This window comes from Amblyomma maculatum, chromosome 8 (assembly GCF_055883805.1).
Source record: "Amblyomma maculatum isolate TAMU_Amacu chromosome 8, ASM5588380v1, whole genome shotgun sequence".
Lineage (NCBI taxonomy): Eukaryota > Metazoa > Arthropoda > Arachnida > Ixodida > Ixodidae > Amblyomma > Amblyomma maculatum.
Window position 1 is genome coordinate 99,812,920 of NC_139351.1, and position 25,963 is coordinate 99,838,882.

Here is a 25,963-nt window from a genome sequence, read left to right on the forward strand (position 1 = left end):
TAAGTTGCGTTGTGCGCTGGACCGCCTCGATCCTCGCCTTTAACGGAGGATAAGATTTTTGTCCTGTGGCCACGACTGTCGACTACCTTCAAGGAAAACAGGGCACTGGCAGCCTCCGGCTTGAACGACATATTGTAACTGGGCTCCACGTTTCTTTTCTCTTCCGCTCTTTAATCCCCTCATCCCTTTTCGATAACCTCATTGTAGGGTAGCCAACTGGATGCCTTACTCGTTAACATCCCTGCCTTCATATACTTCTTCTTATCAATCTATCTATCTGTCGGCCCACATCTATCAATTTCAACGTTGCACACACAGTTTTTTTCTTTAGCTAGGCTTGGGACATAGCCATTCAGGACACACTTTTTAGAGAAACTGAGAGTAATAGAAATGAAAGCTTCACAACGGAAATTCAGATATCTAGTATCAAACTCTTTAAGAGTAAAGCATCAGAACATCTTGGGTACCTAAATAATGGGCCTTTTTTAAAAGCCAATCTTAGCTCGTCTTGCGCAGAACAAAGTGCTTGCCAGATACCTCTCTCCAAGTTACTGCACCCCGATTCAGGCGACCTGTCATTCTGCAACAAAATGTAACCACTCAACAGTTTTTAAAGCTCGCGGATGCTGAATGCCGTGACAGAAAAATAATTATAAAGGGGTCCAAATTGAAAGTAGTAGTAATAGTATGTAGCTTTTTTTTTTATTATATATTCAAAAGGAAGGAAAAGTTGTTTGTCAGCCCCGGTATTTGTTATCTGATATATGAAGCACCTGAACTGGGGCGGCACAAATAAAGGGATAGCGAGGAAGCGGTAGAGGAAATCAAGACAGATGAGCGAAAGGGAGAAAGGACCGAAGTGATGAAAAACTGACAAATAAGCCAGTCTCTTCCGGACAGACACGCTCGGCACCCTACAACGGTGACGTCCTCTACAGCAATCGGTGACGTCAAGGGCCGGAGACGATGAAGCGTTTCAAAGTCAGAAATAGGAACAGAGGCCAGGGCAAACATGCGGCACGCTATTTATAGAGGCTTCGTCTGGCAAACAGCAAGCGAAAGTGGCGACCGCCCGCCCCCTCTTTCCCCCTCGTCTGCGAGGACACGCCCTGCCATAATCTCCTCTTCTCCTCTTCACATAATCGAACACCTTGTCCACCTTGTCACTGATCTAGAACATTAAATCGCGCCTCAGAACGCTCGGTTTATCATTTTTCCTCGCGTAATGCTCTTTTTTTTTATTGCTGGTTTAATAATAATAATAATAATAATAATAATTGGTTTACAGGAAGGGAAAGGCGCAGTATCTGTCACACTTGTTTCTGTGGACACCTGAACCGCGCCGTAAGGGCAGGGTGGAGGGTGGAAGTGAAAGAGGATACAATAGCAAAACAAGGACAACTATTCCGTCCGCGAGAGGTAACAGACACAAAATACGGAATAAAATAGAAATCTGCTATTCCTACGTTATTTCTATAGCTTCTCCATGTTCTAAAAAATAAAATCTACTTCTGTCACAGTCTTTCAGGAACGACATTGCTAAATGCTGGGAAAATGTTGTGCGTTGAATATCGCAAATAACAATGCCAATTTAAAACATGTCGCCAAAGAGACAAATGTCAATCTTCTCTAAGGAACTCAGTTTCTCTGCTCGATAGTATGCAGAGTCAGAATGCTCGTAACGATGAAGACTTGCAGTGTACTTGTTAAAAAACACGCCATGCTCAATCTCGGAAGAGTCACATGTCCAAGTATACCACGCGCACCATGTCTACGGCCACTTCATTTACGTAATGCACTTCAAAGCCCCTATTTGATCAAATCAATAAGAGAAGTGGTGGTTCGAATGGCAGTATAAAAACTAAGTATTAAAATGTGGTCCACTTTACTTCATGTGTTGTTTTTGTGTTCTTTCAAAATGACTTGTATAAATTGCTTGTTTCTGCAATAAATCCCAGTAAACAGCGCCTGCCTTCGTCGTACTTTCAATCCTTCGTGTGTTTTTTTTTGTGCTATTGTTTTCATTATGAACGTACACCAACTAGGCCAACTTTCCGCGCAGATTATTTGATGTCAAGACTTTAAACGCACGTGTCACACGATAAAACGGAACAAACGGTATTAGAATAAGCAGGGGTGCTTAAAGATTCTGCTTCACGTGTGGTGTTCATTGCTTTTCATGGTCGCGAGTTGATTCTACTTCGGGTGCCGTATCCACCGCATTCCTTAGGTCCCAGTCTGTTCCCATCTACAAGATCTTATATTTTTTTTAAAGTTCCTACAACGCCTTTACGCTAATAACCATTGAGGAAAGGGGGAGGGCAGGTTTAAAACCTACAGCATCTCAGTAGAACTGGAATAATTAACTTTAAAGGCCCCCAATCCTGGAGGCCCTTAAGGTGTTAAAGTGATGTGATGTGCAAAGAAAACATCCGAATGGCAAAGTCTGCATGAACTTGTCAAAGGTTAGGAGTGCCGGGGCTATAACGTAGCCAGCATTGCACTGCAGAGTGGTTCAAAACAAGATTGAAAATTTAGCACAGACAGACTCTTTGGGACAAGAATGGTTCAATAACTTTGCGAAATAAAACGTTTAAACCAGGTCATGGATCAATTTAATATGGTGTTTAGTACGCGCGAATAAAAGTCCGCTTCAGTTTATTTATCCAGCAAGCCTATTCACCAGATATAAGGTAATGCTTGGTAAGAGGAAATTCACATACAACATTATTTTGTCTCTTTATCGATAAACTTTTTAGAACCAGGTATCATTAACATTTGTTTTCCTTTAAGATGCATTCATAACAGCTTAGTGAAAACTCAGATAACCAAGTGAACACATCAAGAACAGAAGGCCGAGCGGCGTCCAAACCAATGCATCCGTAGCAAGCCGAACCTTAAGCCACCGAACGTCTTTTGTGTGTGTGTGTGTGTGTGTGTGTGTGTGTGTGTGTGTGTGTGTGTGTGTGTGTGTGTGTGTGTGTGTGTGTGTGTGTGTGTGTGTGTGTGTGTGTGTGTGTGTGTGTGTGTGTGTGTGTGTGTGTGTGTGTGTGTGTGTGTGTGTGTGTGTGTGTGTGTGTGTGTGTGTGTGTGTGTGTGTGTGTGTGTGTGTGTGTGTGTGTGTGTGTGTGTGTGTGTGTGTGTGTGTGTGTGTGTGTGTGTGTGTGTGTGTGTGTGTGTGTGTGTGTGTGTGTGTGTGTGTGTGTGTGTGTGTGTGTGTGTGTGTGTGTGTGTGTGTGTGTGTGTGTGTGTGTGTGTGTGTGTGTGTGTGTGTGTGTGTGTGTGTGTGTGTGTGTGTGTGTGTGTGTGTGTGTGTGTGTGTGTGTGTGTGTGTGTGTGTGTGTGTGTGTGTGTGTGTGTGTGTGTGTGTGTGTGTGTGTGTGTGTGTGTAACAGAAAATGTAATACGCAATCTCGTTTCTTCATCTGCGCGCCAAAATAATAATGTCAGGAAGATGCGATCTCTCCAAGCAGGTGGCTCGTAAGCCATGTACGATACGATATAGCGGGCTGGCTGCCACATTGATTCTTTCGACACTAAATAAATGTAGGCCGAAGGCGTTGGTGGCATCAGTGCCCCCTGGAGAACGACGCAGTAATATTATCCCCCTGACTCACGCAAGCCAGTAAGCTGGTGCCACCCCTTCTTCTGCCCGCTGGGGAGGAAATATTAGAAGGAGAAAAAAAAAATTCCACTCTCCTCGGCCTGTCCTTTTTTCCACCGGCCCAGTTCCCGCCAGCTTTTTGGCCGGCAGCAGCGTTGGCTTGGTCTCGAATGTCTCTCTCTCTTTCTGTTTGTTGCTTGCGGGTGAGGGAAAGCTTTCAAAGAGGGGACCAGCTAAAGAAAGCTGGCGCCATGAACAACAGTAAAAACAACGCGACTGCACGGGGCGCGACGCGTCATCTTCCCTTCAGCAGTGTCAGCGCGTTTTGCACACGGCCACAATTCACCGCCAGTGCCGCGGAGCTAAGGATTGACGGGAGTTCCGCCCAAGGTCACCCCGCATCTGTAGCCCAACACGACGGAATGCTCTGACAAAGGAAAATACTGTTGGAATTACGAATCTTGTTGCTCGCCCGATATCGTGTGGCTTCAGCGAAACCCTTAGTTATGTAGCTTTGTTTGTATACCTTCGGCCATATCGCTCCACTTTCGTGTAACATATAATCAGCGATCAGAAAGTGGACAGCTGTGTAGTGTACGTGACCTGTGAGAAGTGGTTACATGAAATAACGCTAAGCATAAACTTCAGAGACGGACATCGTGCTAAGATAAGCCACTAAACCCAACTAGGCTAATTGCTGAGTAAATGCTATAGGACCTAAGCCGTAGCGTGAGCTTTATTTCCGTAAGTTGACTTGACGGCAGTGTCACCTCCGCAGTTAGCAGTGCCCGATATGGCTCCCCAAATGTGACATCGCCGATGTGTTGTTAAGACGAGAATTACGGCCTTTTGCATTTCTGAATTTGGCCATAGCAAAGGCCTGAGGCGGCGTGATGAAATTTAAAACTCTAACACAATAAAAAGAGTAGCAACCAGTGTCCCCGTGTATTTGTTTGACGTAGAACCGGAAAGTGTAGGAAGATCAAACAGTTATGATTGTTCTGTGGCTACTCAGTTATGATTGTTCAGTGCAATTTTAATGTATTAATAAAGTTATATTTGTTCTTGCTGTCTATATATATATATATATATATATATATATATATATATATATATATATACGTAGAAGGTTCAGCACTTTGTCACATGTCAACCTGACGCTTCTCCCGACATTCTCACTATATCATCAATAAATGAGCCCTACAGAAATCACCTACTATGGCTTAAATACAATGCTGTTTGCAGCACATATCTATAGAAAGATGTTATAAGTGTAGCGCTTGCTAACAAGAGCCAAGAACGTGTGCATGAAGACTCGTTTTCTCTTTTATCACTCGGAAAACTGTGCTGCAAGGCTGGCTGGCCGACTAGATATTGCATTTGTAACTGCCAAGGTATAATAACACAGAACGTTTTTGAACAAGCCTAGAATTTATAAATTAAATTTTTGGCCAGACACAAAATTGTTTTCAGCTATCCTTCACCAACTTTCTTTCTCAAAAACGAGGTTGTGAATGCATCCGAAAAAGTCTGCAACCAATATACGTGCGAGTTACGACAAGCTAACACGTACCGTGAGCCTGTGACCCTGCTTACGGAAGCCTGCAGCGCCAAGTTTTTGAGACTCAGCAGGAGAGTTCCGTTTTCCTTTTGTTTTGAGGGCGTCTAGTGCACCAACTACTTCTCAATATAGCACGGTGACGGGAAACGCTAATCATTACTCTTATATCTGACACAGTTACAAAAAATCCTAAAAAACAAAAACAAACGGAGAAGCCAAAGACGTCCGTCATGAATTGCCAATGGTTTCTTTTCAAGTTCTCATTGCCTTTCCACTACTGGACGGCCACGACCGGGGCATTCGAAGTATGTTAGACTCCTGGGAAAGCTCAGCGCGCGACTGCCAGGTCGTTCTAAACATAGCTTTAGAGTCCTTTATAGTTCCAAACTTAAAGGGCAAATAGCCACGACCGCTTCCCCAGGACAGGAATGACGTTGAACGTTCAACTACCTCTGTTCTACAGCTAACTCTTGAAAGTTTCTCTTTCGTTTTGAAGCGAAGAAATCAGCGGGAAAAAAGCATTTCACCTGTTATTCGAACTCTACCCATTTGTGCTCGCAAGTTATTAGCTTAGGACACAGAGATAGCGGCGCGCCGGGAAAGCGCCACCGAGAAAGGGAAAAGGTGTGGAATTACCGTGTCCCCATCACGCTGGATGGGTGTCGGCCGCGACGGCTGTGGCGGCGCTAAAATCCAAACCGGTCCTGGCCGTCGTGTGGCTGTGCACCGGCAAGCAAGCAGGGGATCACCGATCCCCCTCTCTTCTCGGTGCTCTCTCTCTCCTCTCCGCTGCCGTTCACTCCCGAGACGCAAACGCCACAGGCTCTGCTTGGCTGGGCGACTAGAGGAGTTAATCCAGCTGACAGAGGCACATTTCGTAGGGGAGGCGTTCGCCGAAACCGGCGGACACCGGAGGAAACTCAAAGGTGATCCGAGGGCTCTTCGTCGTATTCCGAGTTCTCTTCGTGGCGGTTGTCGAGTGGCGGACGCCCGTTCTTGTGCGGGAGCTCCCCTTGCTGGGGTTCGCTGGGACGGGCGGAGCGCGGTTTTTTCGTAAAGTGGGCCGGCCCCGCAGCGAGGATGGATGTAAAAGCGGGAGGATGGAGAGGAGGAGGTCAGCGCGATGACGAGGAAATGGGGGGGGGGGGGGGACGTGAGGAGAACGGAGAGCAGGTAGAAGATGGTGAGGAAGGGGAGAGGATGCGCCGCGCTCGGGTGGTGCGCACGGTGTTTGAGAACTTTCGTTGGAGGAGGAGAGAGTAGAAACGGAGAGAACGATGGGGAGGGGGGTTGGCAGATGCCTTCGCCGCTACCGCCAGGGCCATCGTTTCTTTGGCGGCGGCCCGCTACTGCTGCAGCAGCGCCGTAGTAGACTTAGCCTGCTTTTTCAGGTATTTGAGGAGCGAAGGTAGGTTGGAGCGCTGACCCCTAGGAAGGTCGCGCGCGACGAGGCGTCGGAGAAGCCTAACCGAGATTTTCGACAGCGATTACAGAGACCCGGTGAGTGCCGGAGATGGGAGGCAGACCTTGGGGAAAGGCCTCGCGCGGAGATTTCGGTTCCGTGAGGCAGAAATGGAAAGCTGTACCTCAGTAATGAGGCAGAAGTATACCCCAGCGCCGAGGTCTTCTCTACTCTTCGATGTGCGCGAGCAGCTAATGCAGATGATTACGTTAGTTAGCTGGGCGTTAGTCGAGTGGTGCGCGTTCCAAAACGCAGCATCTTTGAGGTACAGCCCCATGGCCAGCTACAGCCGGCCTAGTTTTTCCTGTCCGTTTTGCGCGCGGGAATATTTTCAGTCAGCGGCGGGAGGGTACCAGGGAGATTGAAGAGGGTGCCAGAGAAGCTGGAATCTGGAGAGGAAACAGCGCAATTCCACAGTCCCCATGGAGTTTATGCTTGTTGACTTTGTGTAGGCAGTGAGGTTTGTTGAACAGAGCTGCGGTGCTGGGGCCCCCGAGAGCGCCGGTAAAACAAGACACTAAATTGGGTCGCTTACAACTGCTTAGTACTTCATGCTCGCTTGGTGTTTGGAGGAAAACAAACAAAATAAACATCTCGAGAATGAGGCAAAGTTATGCTCACTTTTATTAATCGAGGGATGTCATGGTTTCATTTAAGTTTTTCTTTCATTTTGTTCAAAAGAAAATTTAACTTTAGTTATTGGCAGGCTGAAATTATCGAATTAGAGTTGCAAAACTAGACTAGTCGTGCAAGAGAAAATGGGTGAACTATCGTGTGGCTACAAAACGAGTGTGTAGCTAATATTATTTTAAAGGTGATGCATATCGAAACTTTAAGTGTAAACCCGATTGGGTACTTCCTCCTTGTACTCCTCACGTAACACAGGAAGCAGGGTTATAAAAAATCAAGATGTGACTAAAAAACAACCAAGTGACGGACCGCAAACCACTGCATTCGTATACCTCGCTTCTCATCAGCTCGTTTGTGCACTCCTCCAGTCTTCCATCTCTCATGATCTCAATAAGCACGAAGTAGGCTATAAACAAGGGAGATGGGAATGCTCGGCTTGCGAGATTGCATTTTGCAGAAATTGACAGCAAGTGCCAACTACAGGCTCACTGTATGCACACTAGAAAGACCAGGGAGAAGAATTGGAGGCTTGTGATTAATCGGGAGAAGGAGTGCTACCCAAGGTTGGTCTACAGTGTAGTGGCTTCGCTCCGTTCGGCGCAAGTGGGAGAGGAGAACGAGAGACAGTCGGCGTTTAGCGCACTCTCAATTCTCGAATTAGCGCAGTTCTCGGCTGCCAAGCAAAGCTCGTGAGATATGACCGGCGAGGTGGGCGCCGTGAAGGCCAAAAATAACACTGCTGCCCGCTACCGAAACGGCCAGCGGCAGAGAGTACTGCTTCCGCCTCGAAAAGGGGGAGGAGGACCAAGTTACCTTGTGAGAGGGAAAGTGGGTGAAAGCGGACACACTGAAGAAGTATAACGTCACGAGCAACGCGTGAGTGAATCCTCCACTGCGGCGTGGTTTATAGCCGGTTGGAAACACTGGCAGGAAGAACAGGGAACGGCATTATTCAGCCGGCTCAACATCAGCTGCGCAAACCCGTTCGGGTGTGCCAAGCCAAACTCTGCTTCGCGGCTGCTGCCCAGTCAAGCACGCCGAGCCTGGCCTGAAATGCTGGTCACGTTCTGGCGATTTTTCCAGGTGAAACTCTCCCCGCCGCGTCAGATAAAAGAGTCTGCAAGGCTTTTTATTGCAAAAGCAATACTGCGCCAGGTTTCGGCCCGTCGCGCAGTCCGTGGCCGCAGCCACGAATGACCTTGAACACCCGCGAAGAAGAAGAAGAAGAAGAAGAAGAAGAAGAAGAAGAAGAAGAAGAAGAAGAAGAAGAAGAAGAAGAAGAAGAAGAAGAAGAAGAAGAAGAAGAAGAAGAAGAAGAAGAAGAAGAAGAAGAAGAAGAAGAAGAAGAAGAAGAAGAAGAAGAAGAAGAAGAAGAAGAAGAAGAAGAAGAAGAAGAAGAAGAAGAAGAAGAAGAAGAAGAAGAAGAAGAAGAAGAAGAAAGAAGATGAAGAAGAAGAAGAAGAAGAAGAAGAAGAAGAAGAAGAAGAAGAAGAAGAAGAAGAAGAAGAAGAAGAAGAAGAAGAAGAAGAAGAAGAAGAAGAAGAAGAAGAAGAAGAAGAAGAAGCGGTCACCCGCAGCTAATGCTTTCGCTGAATATTCGGTTCAGCAGTGTTGAACCCTTCTCATTTTTCATCTCGTCCCTGCCGCAAGTATTACGTTAAGCCCAGTTCAGGGGTCAGCAGACCACTCTCAGATGTGAATGTCAAAGAGTCTATGCGATGCTTTCACCAAAAATTGTTACTAAAAGTTCGAGCCTGAAAATTCTGGGCTTAACAATTCCCCAATCAGGGTCAGCGACTGCTTGGCTCTCTCAGGCAAAAAAGCAAGCACTTCAAACTATAAGTTTAATAAGAAGAATTGCACCTAACACGGGTGGCGCTGGCTCGTCTGTTGCACGCCAGTTAGTGAGGGCGGTTCTGCAGCCCCGTATTGTTTATCAGGCCCAGTTCCAGCATCTTACAAGGGCACAATGGGATCGCCTTGAAGCCTTAAATCGAGAAGCTATGAGGACCATAACATGCCTTCCACGAATCACACCGGTCGTAGCGTTACAGGAGAATGCGCAGCTCAACACCATCGATGAACTGGTGCAGCAGCGCCGTGATGCTCGCAGACTCAAGGCCACTTTCTCACATTCCACGCAAGCACTGAGGGCGTATGCAACGCCACACATTATTCTTCAGCCACCTGCGCCAGTTCTCCCTCCCTGGAAATTTATACAGTTAGGAGATAACAAGCCAACTGACATCCGCAGACCGACGTCTGCCAACTCTGCATCGTTGCTACGCCAGAGATTTGAAGAGCAAGATACTAACCTGCCTCAAGATTCCATAGTAGTGTACGTTGATGGAAGCCTGCAAGGCTGTGAAGCCAAAACGGCAATCTAATGTCCACGGAGACCTAGCCTGAATCAGATAACTACGTTTCAGCTTTCGGAACCACTTACATCTTTCTGCGCTGAGCTTGTGGCAGTTCAGGAGGCACTCTGCTCCGTGACTTCTATAACCATGCTCCCTACAGCCCACGTTGTCATCCGCACTGACGCACTTCAAGCAGTACGTCTGCTCCGACGTGTCAGCCGCTGCCCTAAAATTTGCCAGGACATCCACCAGCTTGCGGCGCGCATCCCACAATCAATACGCATTGAGTGGGTCCCACGGGATCTGCTGCCTTCCCAAAGTCAAGCTGATTTTGCAACCCGCCTCGTGAACCAAGACGCATCAATCCCACGGCTTCTCGAAGTCGACGACGCTACCCTCCTTTTGTCAAGAAAGGAGCACCTCCGGCGCCGCACATGTGCACTTATCCCTCCGTGTGCGACATCCCTTCCCCGCGGCCTCACCCGTGCAGAGGAGGTTGCGCTTAGGAGGATCCGGGTCGGTGTTGCCCTTACACCAGCTGTAACTAGGACGTGGTCATACTTCCAACACTTATATCCTCGCCCAGGATGCCCGATCTGTAACAACGAAGATGTCGAGGCCGACATCCACCACTTGCTGTGGGACTGCCCAGCACTCAAGCCAACACGAATCCGGCAACTGAGCATAGCTGGCCTTTCAGCAACCAATCCTGCCTCATACGTCACTTGGACGCAGGGACCTCATCATCGCTCACTTGTGGACTTCATAAAATCAGCCAACCTTTTTCCATTCATTTAATCATTTATTCATCCTTCATCTCATACCCTAATGATGCCCTGAGGCAATGAATATCGACTAAAAAAAATTGTTACTAAATTCGGTCAGCATTTATAGAACGGCGAGGATTTTTAGTGCTTCCTGTAAATGTGGCGCGGCATTCAAAAATGCTATACATAGCAAATAAGGCCCAGAAGTGAGGTGGAATTTTTATTCGATACATAAGCGACTCTATTTTTTGGACCGGGTTCGATTGGGGTGCTTGCGTACTTGAAGAAAACACAGCTATAAGCTGACGAATGTAAGCACAACTACCGTATGTCGTCGTCTGTACCATACGCCGTCATGCATTTTCCACTGGTAATGTTGTACACAGCATTCCAAAGCGCTGTTCCAAGGGCTGTTCCTTTATCGAATGAGCTCCGCGCCACCAGCACCGCCCACAGGATATCCTGCAGCTCTCAGATGCCTCATCGAGCGTTTCATCGCACCTTATTGTCCGACATGATTTCCGTGTACGTCAGTCCTGATTGTAAGAACTGGCACAATATTTTGTATTTTGTTGTGTGCGCAAAACAACTTAAATAATATACGGTGAGCCCTGTTAAACAAAGAAAGAGCTATTCAGAGTCGCTTATTTATCGTGTATCAAAGTTAATTGATTAGTAAATACTAATTAGCTATATTTAATAACTGTATTGAGAGGAAAGTGATAAATCAAAAGTTTTAGGTCGCGAAAAAGGGTTAGCTACATTATTTCCATTACGCTATGACTCCCGCAGCTTTATTTAGAGGCCTTCAAAAAATGCTGTCTTGTGACCAGAGGTTATTTTAAATCAATATCCAAGTGCGTCCACCTATCTTCATCGGAGAAAGCACTGCAAGGAAGTGGGGGAAAATTTTGCATGAAAACTTGCTCCCCAAAGCAATAACTAGGAATTAAAACTTTAGTCTCTACTAATTAATTACCCCATAAAGGAAAAAGGCGCTGACGATTAGCATTGGCGACCCTGAACAGCTATGGATTGGTTGCACTGGCTCGGGCTTGGGTTCACGGTATTTTTATATTGTCACCAAAGCGAATAAAAGATTGGGATTCATTAGGCGATCGCTTAAACATGCTCCACAGGGTACTAAACTTACGGCATATAAGTTTTTGGTACGTTCAATGATGAAATATGCGTCTTAGGTGTGGGATCCGTACACTCAAATATTCGCAACAGACCTAGAGCGAGTGCAGCTCGCGAACACAAGATCCTGTAACGCCACTTTACCCTTTAGTGAACTTGCAACTTCTTCAGCATCGAAGGAAACAAAAAAGGATTCTATTCTATGAGATTGCGAACAACCTGGTACACACCGATAAGCAGCAATATATAAGCGAAACCACTTCATGTGTTATTCGGGGTAAACATCGCAGCTTTCTCTACACAGCGAGTGATTGGAACAAAATACCGGAACATGTAGTGCTGGCATCAAGTGTAGGTGTGTGCTCTGCTGTTTGTCGTGAAATGTTAATCTAGTGCATGTTATAATGTCCTTTCGCCATCTGTATTAAACGTGCAGTTCTCACACTGTGGTGTGTGTAGTTGTACTGAGGCTTTCGTGCATTTTCGTTTGTTGCGAACATATGAGCTCTATTTTTTGAAGTGCTTAAACGTGGCCCCTACTCCACGCTGCTTATGTTTTGTTTCTTATGTTCATCCTCTTTTGTGCGCATTTCTTTTATACCACTGGTATCATAGTACCTCAGGTAAATAAATATCTCAGTAATCAGAGGAAGTTGTACAGCCGGCTTATGAACAGCCGCGTATTTTCACTGAAGTCTCCAGTACAGGCATGCGTTGGCTTGATAGGTGCTGTAATTTGTTACGCGCAATATGATGCTCATCAAATGTCCATATTGGGCCGATCGTACTCGTAGTATCAGCCGAGTTTACCCTGGTCACGATGCAACGTCAGAATTTTAGCCACAATTTTTCTGGAGTAATCTGTCGATGATATCGGTTTAAAATTCAATGCAAGATACTTCCGATGTTACAGTAAAGCCGATCTACCGCGCATCTCAAACTTTTTGACATCCGCTTTGCGTGAATGATTATGATGATTATGATCATCAACATCATCATCATAATGACCATGACTGTCATCACTACGAACTCCGTTACGCCTATTATAGCGGGAAAAAAAGCCACCCCACCACTGCTCTCTGACTGGTCTGTCCTATGCCGTTAACCCTAACAGGACGCCTCTAATCGGTTCCGCATTGGTAGTTTGATCCTGACCTGAGCGGCTCTGTTACCCATGCGCCTCGAGGCAAAAATTAAAGGCGGAAGCCTTTAATGGCTCATCGTTGTCAGCAGGAATGTGTCGACAAAAATGTCCCGCTTTTCAGTTGGTCGATCAAGGTGTGACGTCACAGGCCGCAAATTTCAAACGAGACTAATTGTACTTAGGCGAGTAATAGCCTAACTAATCAGAGGGTTGGTGTGGTAGTACCACCAACCCTCTGGGTCTGGGTTGACTTATTTAATGGCTAACTAGTCACTAACCAGCACTAACTAATGAATAACTAGTAATTAACTACTTATAATTAGTCATTAGTCATGACTAAACAGTCATGAGTAATAACTGATGGCTGACTATGACGCCATCACATGGTGACGTCGTCACCCGGGACATCATGACCGACTGTGACGTTATGATGTCGCATCCGGCCATGTCTAATAACCGGAAGTGATAATGACACCCCATCAGGTCATGACTTCATGACTGGTGATGACGTCACCAGGAGATTCACGCATATACGAAGCTGACCCCGTCGGGCGTTCGATCCAGGCGTCCGTGCGGCGCCTTTCATTTGTTGATGTTGTGGCTGTAGGAAAAAGGAAAAGAAAATGCACGGGTCTGCTAATGGCTCTGTAGCTGAGCCACCTCCGCTGCCTTGTGCGGACAGAAGAGAAAAATAATGAAAGGGAACTGCAGAATCTGCATTGGAGTAATGCGAAAGTCCGGATGCTGCTGTTGGTTGCTTCTTGTTGCTTCTAGTGCCTTAATTCACTTCTTGTTTGCCCATTTTAGTGTTTGGTACTTTAAAATTGCGCGCCAATCCCTTCCTACGCCCTTTTTCGGCTCTACTTCCGGTTGCGTGTCGTCACATCATCTACCTCAAAATAATTTACTTCTTGTTTACCCATTTTAGTCTTTGGTGCTTTCAAATTGTGCACCAATTCCTTCCTATGTCCTTTTTTTCGGCTGTACTACCGGTTGCGTGACGTCACATCCTTGACGTCATATCCACTATGCCACCTCTTTTTCTCTTTCCGCTTTCACTTCCACCTTCCTCCCTTCGCTTACGCGCGGTTCAGATGTCCACAGAACAAGTGTGGCAGATACTGTGCCTTTCCTTTCCTGTGAACCAATTATTCTAATTACCTAATTAGCTTATTGGCCTATTTCTTCAGCAACAACATTACGTCACCCTATATAGATTGACACCACTTATTAACCTCTATCACTTCTCAATTACTCACAACTGCTGCAAACACGTTCTGCGGACACATTCTGCGGACACGGCCTGCGGACAGAAATCTGTAAACATAGCGAAGTAATGCTTTCCCTTTAATAGAGAAGAAAGAAAAAGTGCGCCACAAAAGCCGTCGTCTACCACCGAAGCGGTGGCGGGTGCAATGACGGCCTACAACAGATGAAAATTCGGAGGCAGGCTAGCAGTCAGCTGCCAAGTATGAGCGCAATTTATCCCAGTCGGTGAGAAGGTATGTGCGAGGGCTGAAAATCTTGGAATCGTAAGCGATAGTAGTGGACACTGGGAAGTGGTCACTCCCAAGGCTGTCTTGTAGCACCATATGAGATTTAACAATTAAATTTGGTGAGGCCCATGTGAGGTCCGGCGTGGTATCACGAGTGACACTTGTGCCGATGCGAGTGGGTACAGTGGGGTTTGTGATCAGGCGAGGTTATGATCAGCCATTGTGGTAGGTCTTGCGAATGGGACCAATTTTCCCGTCCTTTTAACATTTCTTCACGCGTTGAATTGGATTTTTGTGTGATTTTTAAACGCTTTTAGCATTAAAATGACATCGAACGCGGCGGTGACCTACCTGTCCCAGCCCCATCAGGGCCAGGATCAGCCACCCTCCCAGCGCCTTCCATTTGGTGTTTCCTCGAACGCCACACCACAAAGCATATATAAAAATTGATGCAGTAACGCAGCCATCAGCGGAGTTTAAAATTGGTTGACAGCAAGGCGCAATATCTGTTACAATTGTAGTCAACTACAAACGGTCTCGCAGTCAATACCTGGGGGAGGCTTCTGCCTTGAAGCAGTTTAGTGAGCCATGGTGCCCCCTGAATGTTTTTATTTTTTTTAATGTCGCGCTGACTTTGGCCACTGGGATGAAGCCGTCTACCCATCGTTGCGTGACCATGCAAGCGCGCTATCATGCAGTGGCTATAGGAAAATTTTCAACTTACTGGTCCAGAGGCTCGTCAGCAGCTGAAAAGAGAGAAAAATAAACAGAATTATTCATGGGACACTTAATAAGAAAAGTCCAATTCTGACGTTCGTCGCGGTACCAAAATAAAAGTATCTCGCGGAGCAGTTAGAGGTCACCCTGGAGCGCATCTTTATTTTTTTGTACTTTTTTTTTTCGCCTGGTCAGCACTGTCTTGGATGTTAGAATCGGCGAATGACAACGATCATTAGGAAGAGCCCCCATGTCATAGGAGGGAGCAACTAATCATCAATAACGTGAAATTATCTACAAAACCTTCCTCTCAGGTGGCTAATCGCTGCAGCCGAAGCATTAGCGCGGCTGCTCGAGAGGATACACAACCTAAGTCTGTAGAGAAAATCTGTTCACTTTCATATTATATAACTATGACAAACTCTTTCTTAGCGAGCTAAAAGGAGAAGTTCAATTTTAAAGGTTTTTCTTGCTATCTAAACAAAACTTCGACCGCAATACGAGTTTATAAACTCTATAATTCTAATGCCTTTGACCCGTAAAATTAAGTGAGGCATTAAAATATCGAAGCTGCTTATTGCTGTGCTTTGTTAGTGGAGTAATGCTGCATCTTTCTGAACAATGGGGTGCGTTTGTTGTTAGTTATAGCATTGCACAAGAGGACCAGTAGTGACAATGTGTGACGCTACGGGTGCTATACTGCGAGTAGTATGACTATACGTACCACTAATGACGTTGTTACGTGTGGACGAGGGGTTCCTTGCTTAAAGCGAAACATAAGCCACGAGGCAAAGCCCACTTCAAATTACTTTTTTTTTTTTTACTACTCAGCCTCACAGTGAGAAGACAATTATTTTAGAAAAATACTTTGCATCTACAATTGTTTTGGAGGCGTGTTTACACATTCGCGCTTTGTGGTTCGCTAAGGCCCGTCTTTTTTTATGTTTTGCAAGTAAAATGGACCGAACCAGTGATTCTCAAGTAATTCCAGTAACACTCGTTAAAGCCTCTCCGTTTGTTGGCAGGTTCGCAAAACGAAATACTAATTTGCGATTAGACAAATGCATGCACTTCATGGTATTTATAGAACTACCCTACTGATAAACGAAAAGTTCTGCGGGGCAATAATCTCACACAATCTCATCAAATCATATGGACTATTATACGGTGCACATCATTATCATAAAATACCTTCAATAATTTATGTTATTGTACAAGAATCTATGAGATCTTACGCAATTATATGCAATTTCTATGTGATTTCTTACGTGAATTGAGTGAGACTGTGTGAAAAAATGTGAGGTTATTACCTCATGCAATTTTTTCAGTAGGGTATTGTTGTTTACAGGAAGTGTGCAGTTTGCAACAATAGTGAAAGTATTAACTAATGGTCATTGCAGAAGCGCTGAAAAACTAGATATCAAAGTATACGACACTCGTCATTTTGGGGACACCCCGCCACAAGCAACACATGCAATTCATTTCGTTTGATCTTTTACAGCTTATAAAGGTCCTGTTTCTCGTGAAAATAGTTCTGGTGTCGAAATCCGCAAACCGTCGATAGGGACAAACCTATATTGTTAATCATTCTATTAAATAGCCTAATAAATATGGCATTACTCGACAGAGATAAAGTTTGTTTTTGAGAAAGAGCCCTTCAGTGCAGTATGCGCACTTAAAGCGCGACACCTGTGGGCCATAACAGCGTCAGACGCACTCCAAAGAGCACAGTGGGGAGCAGGGGAAAGCAAAGGGTTGTGGGGAGCATAATTCAGGGAAGTCCTTCCCGTTGGAGAACGCGGAACCAAATACCTTCTTTCCTTCGGAGGATCTACAACTACGGGGATACTTTGCCACCCATAAGGAGTAATAGCTGAGAAGCAACCCGCCTGGGCTCAAAACGTTCAAAAATATAAAATGGTGTACGTGGGTTTGAAGCATCTCAATGGTCGCCTCGCGGATGCTGTGGAAAATGAGCCTCTCCACAGCTTTTGGTCGTGGGATACAAAAATGCGTGCTGCACACCCAGTCCCGGTGTCTATCGATGGCCAAAATATTTCATCTTTTTTTTTTTTTTTATCCTTTCCGCGCTAAGCTGTAGATTGGACTTTCTGCTGCGCAGAAGAAGACTGCGCAACGTGTCATAGCCGAAAACTCCTGCGTGATTCGGGCTGTCCGAAGGAGCACTATAATGGAGACTGCGCCGGCTGTGCGAAAATTCGTGTAATTAAGGCATTTAGACGATGCGTGCATGAGGGAGACGGGAAGCAATCAGCGAAATCTTTGGCCGGCACATTTGTCCCCGTCACTCCGCCGGCGCTGAGTCTTAAAAACGAGGACCCTGGCAGTTTGTCAAAATTGTTTCTCTCTGTGGTAAGCCGAGATGTGTCATGCTGCTGGTGTCTATATGGGGCTAACCACGCGGGGCTCTTTTAAACCAATCCTCTCAGCTTGCATGGCTAAGTCCTCTCCAGCGCAAGGCGCACTGAGCTCACGCCGGGTATTCTCTCTTATTGACACCCGTGGGCAACTACGCTTCAAGTGTAGAAGCTGTTTTAACTTGAAATTAAAAGAGACAGCTTACTGCAGATCCATAAAATCGACAGTGACCTTCTGGTAGCCATTGGCGCACAGCTGGAGTCTCCACTTGGAAAGGAAGCCGTTAATTGATTACTGTGTTACTTATGCCCTTCAGCTTGATATATCTCAGTTATGGGCATTATCTGTCTCTATGAAGACTATTTACAACAAATAAAAATAGCGCTTTAGTAATGATATTTATGAAATAACCATCCAGTGAATGCGTATATGTGCTGTTTTCGTTTTGGTAGAATTTTACCTACAAGCGAAGACACTTTTCGTCGCCGATCCTATTTAGTTACTAATTTACTTCCTTACTCATCTAGTGAGTGAGTGAGTGAGTGAGTGAGTGAGTGAGTGAGTGAGTGAGTGAGTGAGTGAGTGAGTGAGTGAGTGAGTGAGTGAGTGAGTGAGTGAGTGAGTGAGTGAGTGAGTGAGTGAGTGAGTGAGTGAGTGAGTGAGTGAGTGAGTGAGTGAGTGAGTGAGTGAGTGAGTGAGTGAGTGAGTGAGTGAGTGAGTGAGTGAGTGAGTGAGTGAGTGAGTGAGTGAGTGAGTGAGTGAGTGAGTGAGTGAGTGAGTGAGTGAGTGAGTGAGTGAGTGAGTGAGTGAGTGAGTGAGTGAGTGAGTGAGTGAGTGAGTGAGTGAGTGAGTGAGTGAGTGAGCGAGCGAGCGAGCGAGCGAGCGAACACGTTTTATTCTTGAAGAACAAGCCCCCGGATGAGTCCCAGGCCCGGACCACTTCGACTTCTAACATCGCCACGGAGCAAGCTTTCCCTGCGTCGAGATAGTCTCCACTGACCAGAACTTGTTTACTTTGTGTTTCTGGCTCCATCGCCTGAATAAATAAAATTTTTAGAAATTCGAAATTCAGACATAGTCGAGCGAAATTACAGGCATTACTTTAAGCTGGCCAAAACAGAAAAAAAAAAAACGATAGTCGATGGATAAAGCGGATAACCGCAGAATATCTCCATCGCCACCGAGGAACTACCAGGTATATATATAAGAAATAAATATCTTTGCTGAGCTTGGCCTCTTTATAAAAGTGAACTCCAGCATCCACGGAATAATTTTTTTTTAATTTATACGCTAGAAAGACAGAGCCCAATATAAGAAAACAACCCCCAATTACCATATACCGCGTTAAAGAATACGAAGGCATCCACAAACACACCGACGCTAGGCGCCATAAGTGGAAACACGTGACGTAACGAGCGACCTCGCGGCAACGCACCGTGTGACTCAATCGGCGCGACGGCCGCCGCCTTGGCTTGCTTTTTTATGCAAGGTGTTTCAGGCCATGTGCCTAAAAGAAAAGCAGGCAAAGAGGATGCTCCAGTTCAGTGTATGCCAAAGAGGGGGGCGAGGAGGAGGAGGGGGCATTTGGCAACGCGCGTTGTCTACAGAAAACATTTCGTCCCTCGAGGGCCCGCAGCCGGGGATTCCGCTGACGAACCTTCTTGTCAAGCCTATTTTAACGTGAGCGGAGAAACGCCCTCGTCGACTTTTCTGCATGGCAGCCCAGCTTAGGTGGCTGACATGAGCCCCGCAGACCTGGGAGATGAGTTTGGGCGCCCTTCTGCCACGCGGGCAACGTCCTCGTTGGTATGAGAGCCCGCTCTTATTTGGAGCGCGACGAAGCTGTAATCAATGCTCGTAACGCTTAAATGTTTTCTCATTGCTGTACAAACACTTTGCCCGAACAATCTTCGCTCAACAACATGCGAAGTGCATGGCGCTGGCTGGTTTGAATAGAGGTTAGATGAGCCAATGTAGTGCTAGTGATTAAGTAAGTGTCCTGCTAACAGATGGCGTTAATATAAAAGAATTTTGAGAATATGAAGTCTATATTGTATGAAAAAACGCAAGGACGCCGATATATTTCCCACATATCTTCTGTGTAGCTTTCGTGTCGTGTACGCGTAGTTTTCACATGATTTCCATATTGGGTGGAGGACCTCACGCGGAGTTAGTACGTATTAACACTTTTCCATATACACTGTTCTTACAGCATTTATCAAATTCGCATGTTCTATATTGTTGTCATGTGGGTCATGCCGAAATATACGATATTGTGGAAACGTGGAACGTTGAACCTGGCAGAGGTTTTTTCCCTTGTACATTTTCTCACCCGAACGTTCCTGGCTTTTTCGGCTCATTGCAGACGGCGTGGTCACGAGAACAGCAAGGGTGAGAGAGTGCGTCCTCAATGCAGAAATATGACTCGGCTGAGACCACTTGATAAAGTGTAGCAACAGCACAACTGCAGGTGTACAGATAATGGCATCTATCTCCACCTGCCACTCAAACACAGAATGTACAGAGGCAGCCCTTAGAACTATATCAAGCACATTTCACAAACACGTGCCCCCACAGAAGCCTCCTGACACCAAATGGCAGGCAGACTCTAATTACAACCCGTACACAGCCGCAGATATCGCATTAGTCGTTTGTAATTTTGTTAAGCAATACTACGCGAGGTTTCAGCCCGTCGCGTAAACCCGGCCAGTAGCCACGTTTGACCTTTGACCTTTAGAGAAGAAGAAGAAAAGAAGAAGAAAAAGAAAAAGAAAGAAGAAGAAGACGAAGAAGAAAAGACGAAGAGAAAGAAAAAGAGGAAGGAAAAGAAGGAGAAGAAAAAGGAAGGGAAACAGACAAAAAGCAGGAGAAAAAGAAGAAGAAAGAACAGAAAGAGAAGCTACGTCGGCTTTGCTTACGCAACCTACCGAGTTTAACTAAAGCTAAACCCCAGCTAATTTTTCCTCCTTAACGGACGTTTTTTAAAATGTGTTGCAGCTCAGGCTTCGTTATGCGCGTCGTAAGATAGAAAGGTCGTCGAAAAGCGGCCCTGTGAGTGAAACGAAGGAACGTCACGGGCACTCCAAGCGAGAGTGCGTAAAAATTGCACAGGCAGATGGGCGTCGGTAACACCGGCTGTACATTTCGCGTTTATAATGGATCTTTGCATTTGGTTTTGCCGTCGCTTTCTCATTTCAGTGTTGCGTCGGCTTCTTGTGGGTGAAGTGTTTTTGGGAAGTGGAGGTGACAGATTTTTACAAGGATGCACCTCCAATCAACGAGCTCCACCCCCAGCCACCCTTCGAAAATCCTCTGCCCTGCAACGCAGTTAAAAAAATAAAAACCTCGATTTGGGGGCATCGAAATGTGAAGATGGCGCAACAGTCGCCTTATTCAAAAAATAACACGTTGCCTAGCTGGACATCTACTTGAACTCAGCGACGTGTGTTGGTCCGCAGATGTCGCAGAGAGCGTGCATCCCCCAGGAACTCTCCTTGAAAGTTCACGGCAGTACCGAAACCGCAGCAGGATTGAACACAATGCAGTCTCAGCGCCAAATTTTCGTTGTGCAAAGATAACCGAGATTTCTGGAGATTAGCTGAAGGTTATCGATCCTTTGATGCACCGCTGATGCTTCCATATAGGCTCCATTAAACAAACACACATTACATGCTCAAAGACGACCTTTTTTCAGATCTTGACATTCTTGCATGGAGTCGGCTTGCAAAAACACAGGCTGTCCTAAGTCTTTCTCCAGCGTTATTTATGTCGCATGGTAATGTATTTCGGAAGACAAAGCATAAGCATGACACGGGGACTGCATTTTAAAGAGAGTATTGATAGCAGTAGAGACGTCCTGGCCTTGACAATCCCTGAAGCTCCATCCATTATAGTAAGGGAGCCATTTATTTCGAATTATCCAACCAGTCATTTGGACGCGTTCCATGCAAGCTGACCTTGGGATGAGTGCTCGTTTCTTGCGAGCACAACACATGTTCAGACCACACGGGCCGCTCCAAGCTCCCGGTATTTGTTTTTGACGAGTTTGACAAAGCGGTAATTAGCCCCGTGGAGACGTACAAACAAAGTGCCTTGTCCATTCTCTTGGCACGGTTAGCCATGCTGTGTCTTTCAGTTAAGTTCGTTCCTTCGTTTGTTAGCTTGATGCTATCACTGCTAACTTCTCTTCAGGAATAGGCAGCGAGAATGTTTTCGCGCACTTGTGGAACTCTGGCCAGCTTGCGAACTGCCGCTTAAAATCCCTGGACCCTGACCTGAAGCCCCGGCCTCCACCCGGCCTACCTCGACGTGAAGCAACTTTGATGTGCCGCGTGTGGGTTGGTGTAGCGTTGACACACGGTTATTCGTTTGTGATAGGTATGGCTAATAGCCTTGCAGGTGCAACCTGCGGGTGCGACGAGACTATAGGCCACATTATTTGTGAGTTCCCCACATACAGTGCGGAAATACAGTTTCCCTTCCGTGCGCTGGAGCGTCTAGATGGACGCCCGCTGACAGAAATCAAGATTCTGGGCCACTGGCTAGTGGCCACGGCAATCGTCGGCGGTGAAAGCCTCCCAGGCACTGCTCCGCTTCATGAGAACAACGGGCCTGATCGATAGGCGATGATTTACTGACTATAGTGATTTCACTGGTTTATTACTGTCTTCATATTCCTATGACTCTATTTTACCTATCACTTTTGTACCCAATCAGCGCCTTCTCCCAGTGCAGGGCATACCAAACCAGTTTCTTCTGCCGGTTAACCTCCCTGTCTTTCCTCCTCCTCCTCCTCCTCCTCCTCCTCCTCCTCCTCCTCCTCCTCCTCCTCCTCTTTCTCCTCTTTCTCCTCTCTTTGGGACAACTTTACTCTAATTGGTAATGAGAACTCTAGACAACACGCCGCAGAACAGTAGAATGCGAGAAAAAATAACTATTACACTTTCTGAAGCCCATTCTGGAAACAGTTATGGTGCAGTCAGATATACTTAAAATGTTATTCGCTGTAGACAAGGTGCAAGGCGTCCCTGTTACCGGGGTACCTTATAAACTTCACCAATCTGTTTCTTGGGATAACTTGGCTAATAAGAAAAAGACGAGAAAGAAATTTGGGACGCCCCTTTAATGAAATGATTGAGACTTCGTGCATAGAACTCAACACTTGTTTTGTAAGCGGACGTTAGAAAACTGCTTCAGTCGCTAGAAAAACAAACTCAGTTCACTCTTCTCTAATTCCGTCATGACAGCTGTCCGTTGCATAGCTTATTGATACTTTGAGAATGAGAAGTGAAAGGAAAAAATAACGGTACACTTACTATTGGCATTAAGAGCAGACGCGACCGTTTCTTCAACACCGTCTTTTCATTTCGTAAATTAATAAAAAAAAAATCGTGAACGTGGGATGTTTGAAGTTTTTGCCTTGGGTAATGTGGTTTCAACGTCATGAACCTGTCGACCAATCAGGAATTTTCCAGACATGTTTGACGACTACTATAGCGCGATGCCAGATCACGACAATGGCGTCCTTCCGGCGAGACTATACTCGTAACGCTATCGCGCAAACCGATTCGTCTGTTGCCTGTGTCTACTTTGCACGAAACGTACATGTCGTTGTTGTTGTTGTAGTTGTTATTGTTGTTGTTGTTGTTGCAGCTGCAAGAAGAAAGACAAGAAAATGCACGGGCCTGCTACTGGCTCTGTAGCTGAGCCACCTGCGCTACATAAGTAGTGTCAAAAGTTTTGAAGAAAGGTCAGCTTGAAATCATGGCTTTGGACTATGATCTCCACAATATTGGTTTTAAACAAATATCAGATCTTCGAGGGCGGATGATGAATTATAAACTAGTTTTCGTCTAACAGTGCACGAGGCGCGCCGAAATTGGCATCCCCAGATTGATTTCAATTTTTTTGCACTATTTTAAGGAACCCCAAAATTTCAATGCGTGGCTGCTTTTACACTTTTTTCTTTGCCATTGAAACGGGGCTGCCATGGCCATGGTCGAACCAACAATCTTGGACTGTGGACACTAAACCGGTGGGGCTGGCGAATTTTAAGATATTTAAGCAGTTTGCATCGTTGCCACCCAAGCTTGGGCGCAATATCTAACATCTAATAACCACAGACATTTCTAGCTTAAGGCATAAGAGATGCACCCGGCTCTGAGCTCACCGTCCGAACGCCTAGCCGGTGCTGTAATGGTCGGCGGTTATTTTTAGTGCCGATATCAAAGCGAAGAAAAATATCGAAAAAAACAGGCACACGGGACTTTGCGATTGGTTCAGGATATGTGGCCTTGCTAGAGGGTAGACTCGGGAGCAGCCTCCCCGAAAGGAGCCGGAAGGCACCGCAGCCATAACACAAACACAGCGTCCCTCCCCGCGCTTGGTGTCGCTGAGGGCAAAACAAACGCGCGTTTAACGAGCCTGCCTACATACAAAGGCCCGGCATCTCGACAAGGTCGGCCTAATGGTGTTTTGGCACAGCTGAATGTTTGCTCGATGTACGCAATGCGGCGAAGCACGAAAAGGCGGTCGTGGGCGAGACGATTGGACGGCGTATTGCGCATGTGCTAAAAGACGCTGTTCGTCGACGAAGCTTATCAATGAACGAAAGAATAAACGATATATTGAATGAACGTAAAGAAGGCTTTCAAGATTTGGAAAATGTCTGAACATCAGAGAGAGAGAGAGAGAAGAAACCTAAATAATGCCGAAAAAAAATGAACGAAATAATGACGTCCTCAGTGGGAATCTTACACTAAGAAAACTCTTGTGAATAGCGAACAAGTAAATCAATGGGATGACATCCCGCTACAAATTTTTTTTCTCGTTAACATGCCATTGTATTCCTAGTTCCTAGCGGTTACTAAAATTACCCACGCGTTGTTTTATAGCCCTCAGTGCTGCTGAAAATAAAGCAAATTGCATCATGTTCACGTAATCTTTATGAAACGATTTCGACAACTCAATATCACCATCCCGATCTCTTTTTCGTTCTCCTCGCATAAACATATACCGTTGCCTCCTCTATGATGTTCGAAAACCAAATCATTTATTCGGCATAAAAAGCCGAACGTGAGTCAGTTCTTTTCTTTATACCGGCGAAAAACAGTCCTGAAGACGCTTTATGTCCTTAAATAGCGCGCCTGCAAGTACTTGAAACTACCACCTTATCGTCTTTCTTTAACAAAGTGTCTCTACGCACTCACTTCCAGTTTCTGAAGGAATGGCCATGGGTTGATTCCATCGTTTACGACTTCTCTGAACGCCTATTAGCACCTCCAGAAAACAGAGCCGCGGATTCCGTGGTTGTATTTCAAGAACTCAGAGCCTACGTGTCTCAAGGCGATAGCGCTCATGGCCTCATGTTTGTCAACATGACATCTAAATATATAAATAGCTTTCACTGACGTCATACTAACCGTGCACTGTGATCCAGATGTGCTCGCTCATGGCCGATGCCAAACATGCATCCCCTTCCTTCCGCCAGCTCCCTTGTTTTAGCTTTATTCTTATCGCCAGCGCATGGCAGTAAAGCACAAAGTGTGGATCTTATTTCACGGCACGTGTTCTTGATTTTGGTCCTAGATAACACCGGGTTTGCGAGAAATCGTTTTAGGGATTCTGCTCGCGTATGAATGAACGACAGCATGTGCGCAGCGAAGCCGCTAGCGTGGGGAAGTCAATTGTTGAATATCTTTAGCGAGCCAAGCAAATTTATGGCGACTTCCACTGGTCGATTGGAGTTGGGCGCCCGAACTCGAATAGAGCGACCTAAACCGCTTTATAGCGAATCACCCTTGGTCGACCAACGGAACGTGCAGAGTGCGCGGCGGAAGTAATGCTTAGCCAGTTCCGCAAGTTGAAATCGCATCCCAGCGGCGAAATTATTCCTGTTGATAAATATGCAGGAGTGCTAACTCTGCATCTTGCTTTTGCATAATTTTAACGCTGTAGACGTTTTTCAATAGACGCAATTCTACGTATTAGCACACAACAAAAAATACAAAAAAGTGCCCACAATTACGTAACTACTGTGCCGGAGTTCACGGGATCGAATCCCGGCCTTGGCGGCTGCGTTTCGATGGAAGGCGAAACGAAGTGGCGTCCGTGTGCTGTGCGATGTCAGCGCACGTTAAAGATCCCCAGGTGGTCGAAATTACGCTGTAGCCCTCCACTACGGCCCCCCTTTCTCTCTATCCACTTTCACTCCCACCTTCATCCCTTCCCTTACGGCGCGGTTCAGGTGTCCACAGAGCAAGTGTGACAGATACTGCGCCTTTCCCTTCCTATGAACCAACCAACCAACCAACCCAGCTCATCAGCTGTTTCCCATTTTCGATAGATTGAGGCAAATATTTCGAGCAAAACACGTATGTACAATTACAGACAACTTTTTTTGTAATTTTTCACACGCATTCCTTCAAGAAACACTCCTTTAACAGTTATTGGCTGTCATGAAAGAAGCCTTGTGGTCGGAGAAATGGAGAGAGCAATTGAGTTATCGGTAGGTTGCGCCCATAGGAACTTTGCGCGATGAACCGATAGTAGCGACTGACTGGTGCCGCTGACGCCGCTAACGAGTGAAGCGAATGAGAACGGGATGCATGCACCGTGATCCGCTGATAGCGAGCCGGCGTTTCGCCAACCGGAGAGCACCCTGGCCGCCGCGCAGGAAGAGAGACCTCCTCCTCCGCTTTCTGC

At 46.1% G+C, this 25,963-nt stretch overlaps 1 protein-coding gene across 4 annotated transcripts in view; it reads right to left on the minus strand.

Annotated features, from left to right (window-relative positions):
- Nucleotides 1-25,963, minus strand: part of bt (projectin protein bent) — a 258,850-nt gene that overhangs the window by 194,399 nt on the left and 38,488 nt on the right. For 3 of the 4 annotated variants that reach the window (XM_084576962.1, XM_084576961.1, XM_084576964.1), the window contains exon 3: nucleotides 14,889-14,910. In XM_084576962.1, the coding sequence (XP_084433088.1) occupies nucleotides 14,889-14,910 (22 nt within the window). Of the gene's footprint in view, nucleotides 1-5,801; nucleotides 6,212-14,888; nucleotides 14,911-25,963 lie in introns of those variants that run through there. The other variant, XM_084576963.1, reaches the window with a different exon arrangement.